The sequence below is a fragment of the Choloepus didactylus genome, chromosome 2 (assembly GCF_015220235.1).
Source record: "Choloepus didactylus isolate mChoDid1 chromosome 2, mChoDid1.pri, whole genome shotgun sequence".
NCBI classification, from domain to species: domain Eukaryota; kingdom Metazoa; phylum Chordata; class Mammalia; order Pilosa; family Megalonychidae; genus Choloepus; species Choloepus didactylus.
Window position 1 is genome coordinate 15,411,842 of NC_051308.1, and position 13,095 is coordinate 15,424,936.

Sequence of the window (13,095 nt, forward strand, 5' to 3'; positions counted from 1 at the left end):
GTGATTAATCCCACTGAATGGCATGCTTGGGAGTTGCTGAGACGGGAAAGTTTATGTTGTGTATATGTTTCTACAATTAAAGAAGGAGAAAAAGATTAAAGAGATAGTAACTATAGGCAATCCTGGACTGGATCTAAAAATGGAGGAGAAAATGCCCCAGGAGACATTATTAGAACATATGAAAAAATTGGAACACAGACTGTAAGCTTTATATTGAACTCAATAACTGTAGTTAAGGTGGTTACATAAAGTGAACATCCTTGTTCTTACGAAACGTACATGAAATTATTAAGAGTTCAAGGAACAAAATGTATACAAACTACTCTCAAATGTTTAGATAGCTAGATGAAAGGGAGAAAGGGAGAAAACAAACATGCCAAAACACACTAAAAGGTGGAGTTCTCTGTATGTGGCTTGTATTATTTTTGTAACTGTTCTGTAGGTTTGAAATTATTTAAAAATAAAAATTTTAAAATAATAGTCAGTTGGGCAAGCATTTATTAAATGCAGTGAGGCCAGGCCACCTCTATATTTCATGCAGAAAGTGCTCTGTCTGGGTAACACCAAGTCACGTCGCTGTACTCATACTCTATGGATGGTAGATCCTAAATTCAGGCACAAGTCTTTTGCCCTCACCCAGATGCGGGGAAGTGGAAAAAAGAACATTAACCCTCATCACCAAGAGGTGAACACATCTAGCAGTGAATAGACTTTTTAAAAGGCAAATGTAATTCTTAATGACAGAAGACACGTATGAAAAAGCCAGAGTCTACAAATGCCACAGGCTACCATCCTCATAAGGCTCATGCTACCAAATGCTACCTCTGAAACCAGAGGGCTTTCTGAAATAAGCTCTTCAGTTAGCAAAGGAGATAAGGGCTCCCCACTCCACCCCGCCCCATCCCCACTGCCGCAGCGGCCTGTGCTTGGCTTGGTAAAAATCTACAAATCTCTTCATTGCTCCTTGCCCCAATCTGTCTACTCAAAATAAGCTAGCTACTTTACATTGGCAAACTTACTCATATGTGCCTTAAGAAAAAGGTCTGCAAAAGGGGGATGCAAAATGAGACGAAATAGTTTCAGTGGCTGAGAGATTCCAAATGGAGTCGAGAGGTCACTCTGGTGGACATTCTTATGCACTATATAGATAACACCTCTTAGGCTTTAATGTATTGGAATAGCTAGAAGTAAATACCTGAAACTACCAAACTCCAACCCAGCAGTCTGGACTCCTGAAGACAATTATATAATAATGTAGATTACAAGGGGTGACAGTGTGATTGTGAAGACCTTGTGGATCACACCCCCTTTATCTAGTGTATGGATGAGTGGAGGAATGGGGATAAAAACTAAAGGACAAATGGGGTGAGATGGGGGGATGATTTGGGTGTTTTTTTTCACTTTTATTTTTTATTCTTGTTCTGGTTCTTTCTGATGTAAGGAAAATGTTCAGAGATAGATTGTGGTGATGAACTATGTCATCATATTGTGGACAGTGGATTGTATATCATGGATGATTGTATGGTGTGTGAATGTATTTCAATAAAACTGAATTTAATAATAAAAAAAAAAAAAAGAAAAAGGTCTGAAGAGATGTCCCACAAAACATGATATATATGATAACCAGAAAATCAGGGCCAAGGCAAAAAAAAGATAAAGTAAATACACTAACCACAAAGGTTACCACAGTTGCTATGACTGAGCATAAAACTTGGTTCTTAACTTCCTCATAGCCAGAACAAAAGAGGAAATAGGTCTCATTACACGTTTCCTTCTACTGATTCCCTACCATCTCTCTAAGGCATTGCAAGGAATTTAAGTGCTATGAGTGGTAAGACACCCTCCTTCACGTATTTAAATGACTGATTCCTCAATTAAGCTATGATATATAGTGAAAATCATCAAGTCTTACCAGCTTTGCAAAAACATAGAGCTAGGTTTAGTTACTTCCTGATTTTTCTGACAGTTAACAACTCCTAAATTAGACAGACAGACCCTAAATGCTCTTTTGCCCACAAAGAACTGAAGGAAAATAAAATAAACAGTTTAGGGATTATTAATTTCAACTAAAGCAAATTACTTCAGGTTGTAAATTAATCACTGAACTTGACTGAGGCATTAAACATGGACAGTGTTGATGTCATCAATGAGATGGAGGCAGCTATCTGAAAACTACCATAAAGACATTACTTAGGAGTAGATTAGAAAAGTCTGAAGAAGGCAGTAAAAAAACGTTCACATTACCTCACTGTTCTTTTTGCCACATTTTCAAAGAAATGAGAAAAAAAAGTATTTTTGAAGCAATTACCAGAAAAACATGTTTGAACCATTAAAACACATTTTAGATTGTCTTTAAAAAACATATAAAAATAGACTTAATACAAGATAAAGGTCACATTTGAATGAGATGCAGTTCAGCCTTGGTAGAAAGAGCTACCAAGTTATAATTTACCTAGGCTTTAACTTACCAGGTCTATAAAATTAGGGTATCAATTTAAGATATCTCTAAGATTTTGACAACTCGCACTCTATTCAGGTCTCTGATCAAATGTCACCTTACCAGCGGTCTTCTCTCATCATCCTATCCCAAAGTAACTCCACCACATTATTCTTTATCCCCACTTCTGCTTTATTTCTCAAAGAACTTATCACCGGATATATTATACACTTATATCTTCTCCAACCAGAACACAAGCTCTACAAGAGAAACTTGGTCTGCTGTGCAGTATCCCCAGGATCTGGAGCACTGAAGAGTATCTAGTAGGTACACATATTTTTTTTTCAATGAATGAACAGATCTACTCTAGCTCCATAATTCAAAATATTAGATTCAGTGATGCATCTTTGTACATACATCAACAACAGAATTCTAGGAGAAGTTATTTAAGAATATAACTTTCAACAAAAACTTAAAGCTGTAAGAATTTATTAATACCGGAAAGAAATTATGCTAATATGCAAATATTACTAGGAAACACTACACAAAGGGTCAGGAGACCAGGTTCAAATCCTGCTTCTACTCCTTATGGTGTAACATAGCTTAACTTCTTTCTGACTCAGCTTTCCATTAGATAAAATGGGAATAAAATCAGCATCTACTTCAGGGTCAAGAGGATTAAATGAGAATGCATATAGTGTCTACAACTATATAAACGGAAAACTGAGGGAAAGAGTTGGGAAAAACACTTCTGATCATCATTTCCTCTGCAAATTCCAAACTAAAAATAGGGCTGAAGTAACAAGGAAAGGAAGGAAATTCATTTTTAAAGTATGTTCAATTCAGAGCCCATTTCTTAAAAAGAGCAAGTGAGATTCTTTTCTCCACAGGAAAACAAGAGAAGATCAGAAGTTTGTGGTTACACAAATAAAAGAGCAGAAATGTAAAGGTGTGCTAGAGGAGAAAAAGTTACAGAGGCCAGGGAACACATAAAGGGGAGGTATTCCAGAGGCTCAGGCTGAGACATGGGTGGCCTAGCTAGGCAAATAATTTGATCACCCATGTGTGTTTCCTCTGCAGTTGTATCTGCATGGGGCTGCACTCCTGGAACCAGGCTATTCCCTTGGCCCTGGATTCCATTCTGCTGGGTTCACACAGCTTGGACAGCTATCGCTAGGGCACTATGTTCAGACTGATGGGGCTCCCACCAATCAATATCTTTGGCCCTACAATTACTGGGAGTTCTGTCTTATGGAAACACATAAATAGTTCAACAGAAGGTATTCAGATTTACACCCAAATAGGCATCATCTCAGCCATCTGAATCTGAGAGCTGTGGGAGGGCTTCTGAAAAAGTGGTAGTGCTGCTGTATTTGATAACGTATAGGAGCTGGCTTGTGGCTGGATGGGCAAACAAGTAATGATAGCCTGATTAACAGTTGGTGAGATCAGGTCTGTTTGATTCTAGATAGATCAGTTCTGGATCCTGGCACTTATGTAGACTCTAATGTTGATCATAATGGAGTTCTGGATAGAGAACATCAGCCACTCCTCAGGCTACAACATGGTTCGTTTTGTTTCCAGATCTGTTCTTCCCAGGACAGTAGAAAAAAGATAAGGGAAACAGTTGGAGCCCCAAGTAGTATTAGCAGTTAACTCTGAGCATTTATTTACTGAGGCTGACTGCAGTGACAGCCCAGCTGGTCCAGCTAAATAAAAAAGCATATCCAACGGGCTTTAGCACCTGTTGGCAGCTACTGGAACATTTATGTCAGCCAAGGATACACTGAAAGATTCACTCTGCTCATTTGCAACAGTACATGTTTAATCCAAAACCAAAACAAAAAACAAAAAACAAAACAAAAAAAAAAAACAATGGGTGGGGGGAGATAAAAGGAAATTGAAACACTTAAATACATATACTTAAAGCCTCATTACATAGTGTTCATCCTCTGAAGCAGAGACCAGTAGATAATGGTCTCCATGGAGTAAGGGAATGAGGAACAGAAAGAAGGGTTCTTTCAATTGCCTATTTTATTAAAACACTACATTTATCATTATTTGGCAGAAAAGTGTAACACAAGTCAGAGTTGGCTCAAATGAGTATTCTCAAACACTGGCATAAACCCTGATGCTGTGGAATGAATGAAGCCACCAAGATCACTTCATAATATCAACAGATTTGTACCTTCCACTGCCTATAATCTGGGTCTGTCTACTTTAGCCAATGAACATTACATGACTACAGGAGGGAAGAGGAAAAGATTTATTCAATATGTACTATATCTCATAAATACTACAGATGTGCTTTCCTAGTTATAATCACTTAATGATTAAGAGCAAAGTTTTGTTTGGAGCCTGACTACCTGGTTTCTCCTTTTACAACTGTATGATACCAGGCAAGTGGCAATCTCACTGTGCCTCAGTTTCCTCATGAGAAAAGGAGCTAATGATCCTATGAGGTAACTGATGTTGAGGATTAAGGAGGCTAGTAGATGCAAAGCACTTAGAGCAGCACCTGGCACACGGCAGGCACTTCATAAACATTGGCTATTTCCTATTTTCCTCACAAGACCCTTGTAAGGAAAATCAAACCCTGCAATAGTGTCTTCAATTTCCAGAGGTGGCAATTTATGCAAAAAAGGTAATTAACTTATTCAGGGTCAGAAAACCTTTTAGACAGAGCTAAATGCCATTCCGGCCATGTTATTTATGCTGTTTCTAGCCAAGGCCTACTACAAAATAAAGAAGTCACAAACCCCTCAATGAGTGAGACTTCCTCAAGGAAATCAGATTGTGCTATCTTGACATCTCCTATCAATTAAAAAAAAAAATACCTGTTGCTTTCCCAGGTACACAATGCCAAACAATGCAACTGTCAGGCCAGAAAAGCAATCAGCTAACAAGTAGTGAGTTTGATAGACCCAGACCCTTTCAAAGCCCCAAAGAAAGCCTCAAAAGCTCACACAGAGGAAGGGGAGGGAAATGAAGGGTGAAAAGACCCACTACAGAACTTCAAAACAAAAATCTTACACATGTATTTTGTCCCCAAGACATCTCCCATTAGGTACTGACTTAGGCCAACAGCGTCCAATCTTAACTAACGAGCGGGCCTAGTTACAACCTATACACCCTCAAGGCCGTCAGGATTCTTTTCACCCCTGGGAGACACGTCAGAGATCACAGGTCAATCTTAAACAACTGGAAGCAAGATGTCAAAGAGCCGACAAAAATGTGTTTGCTCTTGTCTTCCCTTTTTTTTTTTTTTTTTTTCCCACGAATCTAACTTTTAGAGGCTGTGTTTAATTCAAGACATCAACCCGGGAGGTCAGGAAATCAGATCTCCAGGCCTAAGGCCAGGCATCTCCTCTCGGTAATCGGGATCTGCCGGGCCCGGGTTCTCAAAGGTCCGTCCGTGTGTCCCTCCCTCCCGCGGCACCCCCGGTTGGGCCGGCGGCGGAAACGGAGGCTGCCAAGGGCCACCTGTCGTCTCCCCCTCCATCCTTTCGACAGTTGCTTCAGACTCCCGAGAGGTCGTCCTGAACTCCCGAAGCACATTGTCAAGCTTTCCTTCTGTGGGAGAAGGAAATGCGGAGGCGTGGGTAGAAAGCTCGCGAGGAAGGGAGAGGCGGGAACCGGCTCCCGGGCTCGTCGCCTCAGGCAGGAGGACACGCCGCAACCAGAGGGCGGCCCAGCACATCCGGAACCCGAGAGCTCGGCGCGATGGTCTCTCCGCCCCACACAAGCCGGGATAGCCCCGCTCGCCTGGTCCGAGGCCTACCTGGACTCCCGCCCCTGCGCAGCCCACTCACCGCTGCACTCGGCCGAGTACGGGTCCCCCCAGTCTCCCGACTGCGGGTTACAGCCGCCGCCGCCTGCCGGGGCCTCCGGCTGCTGTCGGTGTTGTAGCTCTTGCTTGAGCAGCGACAGCGGAGAGTAGTACTCAGTGGCCAAGGCCCCCGGGTGCAGCTGAACGGACAGGACCCCCAGCAGCACCGGCACCAGCACCAGCACCAGCACCAGGAGGCGCGGGGCAGCGCCGGCGACAGAGACAGCGCCGCCCCACCAGCAGCCGGCAGGTGCCATCTTCCCTCAAGGCGCATGTGCGGGCGCCTCTCTCCCCGCACCCGGCTTCCCCGCCTTTAACCCGCCGCGGGGCAGGTGGACCGTGGGAAGGTCGGGCGGGAGAAGGGGAACCTGGCATTGCTTTCTGGGAATTGTAGTCCTTCTGGGAATTGTAGTCCTCGCTCTGGGGTCTTTCACCGCTCTTTCCAGCACAAGGACTACTAGTCCCAGAAAGCAACGCGTGGCGTAAGTCTCCCGCTCGCGCGTTCTTACGTTACCCCGGACCCTGCCGCTCGCCTCTGAATCGGAAGTTCTCGCAGGTAGTTGAAGTGGAAATGGGTACCGGCGGGCGGAGCGGCCTGCGTCCGGAGAAAGGGAGCGCCGACGGGGAAGCAGCGACTCCTACTGCTGCCTCTTCCTGTCAGTACAGGTGCATCGAATGCAACCAAGAGGCTAAGGAGTTGTACCGAGACTATAGCCATGGTGTGCTGAAGATAACCATCTGCGTGAGTTGTCAGATGTGGGGTGTCCTTGGGAAGCAAGTGGTGCGGCGGGACTTGGGGACCGTAAGAGGCAATGGAAAAGGATTCAGCTTTTTAGGATGATTAACAATCAACGAGTTTTGGGGTCCTCAAATACAGTCTTCAGTTCGATGCTGACATTCCCTCCCGGGGTTAGTCGAACCGTTGCGTGAATTCTTATACTGATTGAGAACTCATTAGCCTACTGCACTATTCTCAGACTGGGGCGTTTGACTCTCGAGACCTAACTGGACGAATGGAGCTGGGGCGGAGATGGATAAAGGCATTGTGCGGAGAAATTTAAAGCTCGGATTGGGTTGACATTTGGGTTCCTACTAAAGCTATTTCTTTCTTAGCTATTCGTCCTTTGATAAGTAAATGTTAACCGTCTTTACTCTCCACAACCCATCCACGTTGAATTCTCCTAGAATACTTTTTTAAGGTTTCATCCATTGTAGTTATTAAATGTCTACTTGTACAAACACTGTGCTAGGCGTTGGTGATATAAAAACGAAGTATGAAGAAGTAAAAGTTCTACTTTCAAGGTGTTCATAGTCGATTTGTAAAGAATGATATTATGTTTTAAAATTCTACAAAATCGGAGGTTCTTTGGGGCCATTAACAAAGAATTTGTCACAAAGTAGACAGTTAATAAATTTTGGTGGTATTTGCAGTCTGATGATTTTCTAACAATACTCCCTCCTTAAAAACATATGCTCCATAGTAAAATACAAGAGAGTAGACTTAGTGTGAGAACTTACCTATATAATCTATTGTCAGCCATTATAATCACTGGTTCATACACTTGATTTCCTGTTCCTCTTTCCCTTGGGAAAATTTCAACCCTGGTTAAATCCAACATATTTCCTGGTCTGTCTTTACACCTGTGCAGCTGAATGTTGCTGGGGGCTAAAGCACCTTAAATTCCTGACCGCTAACCTCAAGTAGGTCCTTATGCTGTCTGGCATTGCTGTCACATTACATCCCCTAGTCCATTCATATTTCCACCCTTCTGGACAATCATTGCATACCTTCTCTCTCCTCAAGTCTCTGATATATTCCCCCTGCTTCACTAAGAAAGCAGAAGAGAACTTCCAGAGGCTCTGCAATCACATATATCCAGTACTTGCATTTGTAATTCATATACTCTGTCTTCTATAACTATGGGTGAACTATTTGTATACCTAAGACCAGTGCCTCCACTTGTGCACCAGATGCCATCTTCCATTTCCTATAGCAATACTTTTCTGCTCACTCCTGGATCACTCCCACCGGCATATGTACTATTATTTCTCCCATCCAACAACCAAAAAACACTGTTGACCTCACTTCCCCCTTTAGCTCCTGCTCTGTTTTTCTCCTTGCTTTGACGACAAAACTCCTCAAGAGATATTTGTACTTGCTCTCTTTGTTTCCTCTCCTAGTTTCTCTTAAATCTCTTCCAATCAGGCTTTCTTCCCACCTACCATTTCATGGGAAACTTACTGTGGGTAAGATCACCCGTGACTTCTTCTTTGATAAATCCCATGGTCAATTCTTGGTTCTCGTCTTACTTGAATTATCAGCAGCATTTGACCTTATTACCTTCTCTTCCTTGAAACACCACTCACTTGACAGGACACCATGCTCTTACGTCCCTGGCTATTTCTTCTCACTCTTTTTTTCTGGTTTTGCCTTGCCTCTTAATAGTGGCTCAGTTCTTGGAACTCTTTTCTATCTACATATTCCCCATTGAAGAGCTCATCCTGGCTCATGCCTTTAAATATCATCTCAATTTGGACAATCCCAATTTTATAGCTCCAGCCTGAACCTCTCCTCTGAGCTCTAGACTCAAATATCCGACTACCTACTTGACATCTCCACTTGGATTTCAATAAATATCTGCTGTCATCCCATCATAGTTAATGGCAACTACACCACTTTAGTTCCTAAGGCCAAAAAACTTTAAAGTTATTCTTCATTCCTCTCTTTCTCTCCTATCCCGTATTCAATTTATCAGCAAATCCTGTTGGTTCCATCTTCAAATTATGTTCAGAAACCACTACTCACTACCTCTACTGCTACAACCCTAATCCAAGCCACCATCATATCTCATTGGATTATTGTAATAACTCCTAACTGATCTCCCTGCTTCACCCTTGCACCTCTTCAGCGTCTTCTCCACACAGCAGCCAAACTGATCCTTTTACAATGTAAGTTAGATCATGACATTCTTTTGGTCAAAACCTTCCAGTGATTTTCCATCTCACTCATTTAAAGCCAGAATTCTGGTATTGGCTTACAAAGCCTCTTGCTGCTCTCTCGCTCCCCTCTACCACAGTCCCACTGGCTTCGATATTTCTCAAGCAAACCAGGCAAGTTCTTTTCTCAACGGCTTTGCACTCATTCTTCCCTTTGCCTGGAATACTTCTCTCACCTCCAAGTTTTTTTTCAAATATCGTCTTCCCAGAGAGACCCATTCTGATCACTCTTAAAAATTATGATTCCTCCTCCCAAGTTTGATAGACCTTTTCACCCTTTCCTGCTGTATTTTTCTCCATAATACTGATCATCTTTAACATCCTATATAATTGACTTCTTTATTGCCATTGCTGTCTCATACTGGAATGTAAGCTATATGAAGACAGATTTTGTCTGTTTTATTAATTAAAGTAGCTGGATCACCTAGAACAGTGCCTGACACATAGTAGGTACTCAATAAATATTTGTTGAATAAATGAACCATTTCCAGATTTTTAAATTAGCATATTCTTAGAACAGTCATTTACATGTGATCTAAACTTAGTGACTTTTGTAACAGTCCATCTGGAAGATAGCAACCACATAACTATGAATGTAGTCTGTTGTCCAAAGAAAAAACCTAGTATACATCTGTATATTTTAGTTATTTATCTTTAATGATATAACAATCTTTATCTTTTTATTATAGCATTATGCTGTCAACAATAAAAGCCCTTTCCTAATCATCAGATAATTGTTTCTTTATACCTTTATTTATGTGAAATAAAATAATTATTGGATAGCTATTTAGGTCAACAGTCACCCCTACCCTATCCCCTTTTTTCTCTAACATCACACTATCTCACTGGAGACAGACTGTACAGTTATCTATAGAATAATGAATTGTGGCACAGTAAATTATGGATTAATTATTGTACACAGTCATTCTCTAATGAGATAGAGCATGGAATATCCTCATTTTTATCATGCTAATGCATTTATTGTGCTAAACTCTGATGTAATAGCATTACTCAGGAAGAATCATTTCGTTGATGCCAGACTTTGAAAGTTATACCAGAAAGCAATTAATTTTTTAAAGGCTCTCCAAGTCCTGAGATTAAAAAGTAAAAAGTTTTCAACTCAGCTCCCACCCTTGGGATACTGGATGCAAAAATGAGTAAGACTCAGCACTGCCCTTGAGCTTAAAGTCTACCGGGTTCTGCTTTTAAGATATGTGTTTGCTTATTGTGGAGCTAAAATTAAACAGTTTTGAGAATAAATGGGGAAGAGGATGGTCCTAAAGATGATGGGCAGGAAGAAACAGCAAAAATATTCATGAAAAAATTGAATTGGCTAATTTATGTTCTGAAAGAGGTGTGATTCATTAGGGAATTGGAGAACGTATCAGGAGAAAGTAAGGCATATTTATTTTTAAATGAAGAAGCATCTCAGGTCTTTCAGTCTCATACATAGAGGATGTTCTCCACGTGAGTAGCACAGAGAGGGACTCTATAAAATAGATCTTTGTCATGAATATAGAATTTCTGATTATGTGACTTCTATTTAGACATGGACTTACTCTTTGCTCAGGTAAAGAGCTTCAACTAATATTAACTATGCCTTAGTTTCATTAGATAGATCTAAATTTGAGGTAATAACACACCTCCCTTCATTGGTACACTTGACTGGAAAAACATACCTATTTGTTTTAATGACATATACCAAGTGAAGAAACTCTTTAAATTGGGAGTGAATCCATTTTTTCATTCATTTCAATTACATTCGAAGTGTAGGATTAATATCTTTTAATGCACTTCATTTTTCTTCAAGCACTTTGATGTGATTAGAAGACCATTCTAGTATGTTTCCATACTGGTCACTTCTCCTTCTATTTCTATTATATGTTCTTAAAATTTCAAAATGCTTTTTCTTGTTTTAATTGTAGCCATTAGTGTTATGGTGAAGTAGCATTGATGCAACTTTGTAACTAATACTGTTTCAAATGTCACATTTCTAATAAGCTTGTTCTTGTATACCTGCACTTATATGGTAATCACATGTGTCTAGAGAACCTGAACTCTAAATTGAAGTCCTTTCAGGAAAAGAAAAAAAGCCATTTAATAGGAATTGCTGAGAGGCAAGGGAGTCTTTATTTTGGTAACCTGGAACTGTGCTTCACAACCCATTTAGTCCCACACAGCCCAGGGTTCTCCAGCATCTCTGTTGTATCAGAGAAAGCCCGTTCTCTTTCCATATTCTCAATGTTACTGAAGAGAAAAGCAGGCTTCCCCCAGCTTCTGCTTCCCCAGGAGTGTTGGCACTTTGCCATATTTCCTTACTCACTTGTAGCTCTCAGAAGTCGGCATAGGACTACTTTTATGCATGCTTTTCTCCAAATCATGGTTCAAGAACCTCAAAGTCTGGTGCCATTTAGCCAACAGGCAGCAATTTATTGATGGAAGTGCATTATAAATTTACTTGATTTATACTAATCCCTACAAATTCAAAGTAGAATATTCTGGGATACTTTACTGCCTAAAATGATTCTTAAATTTCTTATTAGCTTCTTGAATATGAGATTAAAATATTAATATCTCTAGCATAGTTGATATTTGGTCATTTCTGAAACTACTTCTATGTAAATGAATACATGGTGTCTGAATGGAAGTTTAAGTAAATAACTGATGTGGCCTTATTGCTGTTTAAGTCCAAAATAGACTCTGCTGGTTCACAATCCTTTTAAGATTTCAGAGTGTATGAATTTGCTTGCTCTAATATTACCTTGCATTATTTCAGAAATCCTGCCAGAAACCTGTAGACAAATATATTGAATATGATCCTGTCATCATCTTGATTAATGCTATTTTATGCAAAGCCCAGGCCTACAGACATATTCTTTTCAATACTAAAATAAATGTAAGTTCTAATACTTCTACTTTTTATTTTATTTGCAATACTTTTCATTTAAAAGAATAGCTAATTTTAAAGAATTTAAAGTACTATAAGAGAAATTCTAACTTGAGGGTAAATCTTTTATCTTAACATGTTGAGAACTTCTCAGTCTTTGCTACATATTAGAATCAACTGGGAGCTTTTAAACTCCCAAGCCAAGGTATCAGCCAGAACCAAATAAATCAGACTGTTCCAGATTGGGACCTAGATATAGGTATTTTTGAAAACTCTTCAGGTGATTCCAGTATGCATCCAGAGAGCCAACCGGAGGAGCCTCAGAAGCCTGTGTCTGACACCTGCCCCTGGGCCATGTTGTGTTGCACAAATACTCTCTTTCTCCCACTTGATACTGACAGAGAAAGTTCAGTCAACAGGGGAAATTAATAAGAAAAAAAAGCCAGTTCTTGTTGTATTATTTTCTATTTTAGCCAAAATTTCAGAGACTCTTGAGAACTTCCAGATTATTTGCTACCATTTGATTGCTTTGTTTCAATATGTTGATTTATATTCATTCAGTCCAGAAAGCATTTTCTTAAAATTTGTTCTCAGATCATAGTTTCTTATAAGGTATGATGGAATCTTTATATTAAATCTGTTGTCATATTGCTACCCCATCAATACAAGAGTCATAAATTCTGTGCTTGATTCTGTATATAGCACAAATGTTGAAAATATAAATGACAGGTGAACTACTATTTAAAACAATGGTTCTTAACTAGGGGCACACAGAATCTCTCAGGAAACTATTTCAAAATGTACATGTCTGGGTCTTACAAAGATTCTGATTTGGGTGTTTGGACTGAGGCCTAGACAATTTTCTTTTGAAAAATCTCCTCATGTGCTTCTGATGGACCTTGATGATTAAGAACCACTGATTTGGGGTAGTCAAGGTGTCAGGGA

The 13,095-nt window shown here is 40.3% G+C and overlaps 2 protein-coding genes across 11 annotated transcripts in view; one reads left to right on the forward strand and one right to left on the reverse strand.

Moving 5' to 3' along the window:
* The window catches only part of TTC13 (tetratricopeptide repeat domain 13), a 74,462-nt gene extending 67,841 nt beyond the window's left edge, over nt 1–6,621 (reverse strand). For 5 of the 8 annotated variants that reach the window (XM_037820879.1, XM_037820877.1, XM_037820869.1 and 2 more), the window contains exon 1: nt 6,250–6,523. In XM_037820879.1, coding sequence (XP_037676807.1) covers nt 6,250–6,523 — 274 coding nt within the window. Of the gene's footprint in view, nt 1–6,249 lie in introns of all 8 variants that reach the window. The other 3 variants (XM_037820872.1, XM_037820856.1, XM_037820863.1) reach the window with 2 other exon arrangements.
* A 141-nt stretch (nt 6,622–6,762) lies between these two features.
* The window catches only part of ARV1 (ARV1 homolog, fatty acid homeostasis modulator), a 37,571-nt gene continuing 31,238 nt past the window's right edge, over nt 6,763–13,095 (forward strand). For 2 of the 3 annotated variants that reach the window (XM_037820885.1, XM_037820882.1), the window contains exons 1-2: nt 6,763–7,008; nt 12,040–12,159. In XM_037820885.1, the coding sequence (XP_037676813.1) occupies nt 6,838–7,008; nt 12,040–12,159 (291 nt within the window). In that variant the 5' untranslated portion in view covers nt 6,763–6,837. The remainder of the gene's footprint in view (nt 7,009–12,039; nt 12,160–13,095) is intronic. The other variant, XM_037820880.1, reaches the window with a different exon arrangement.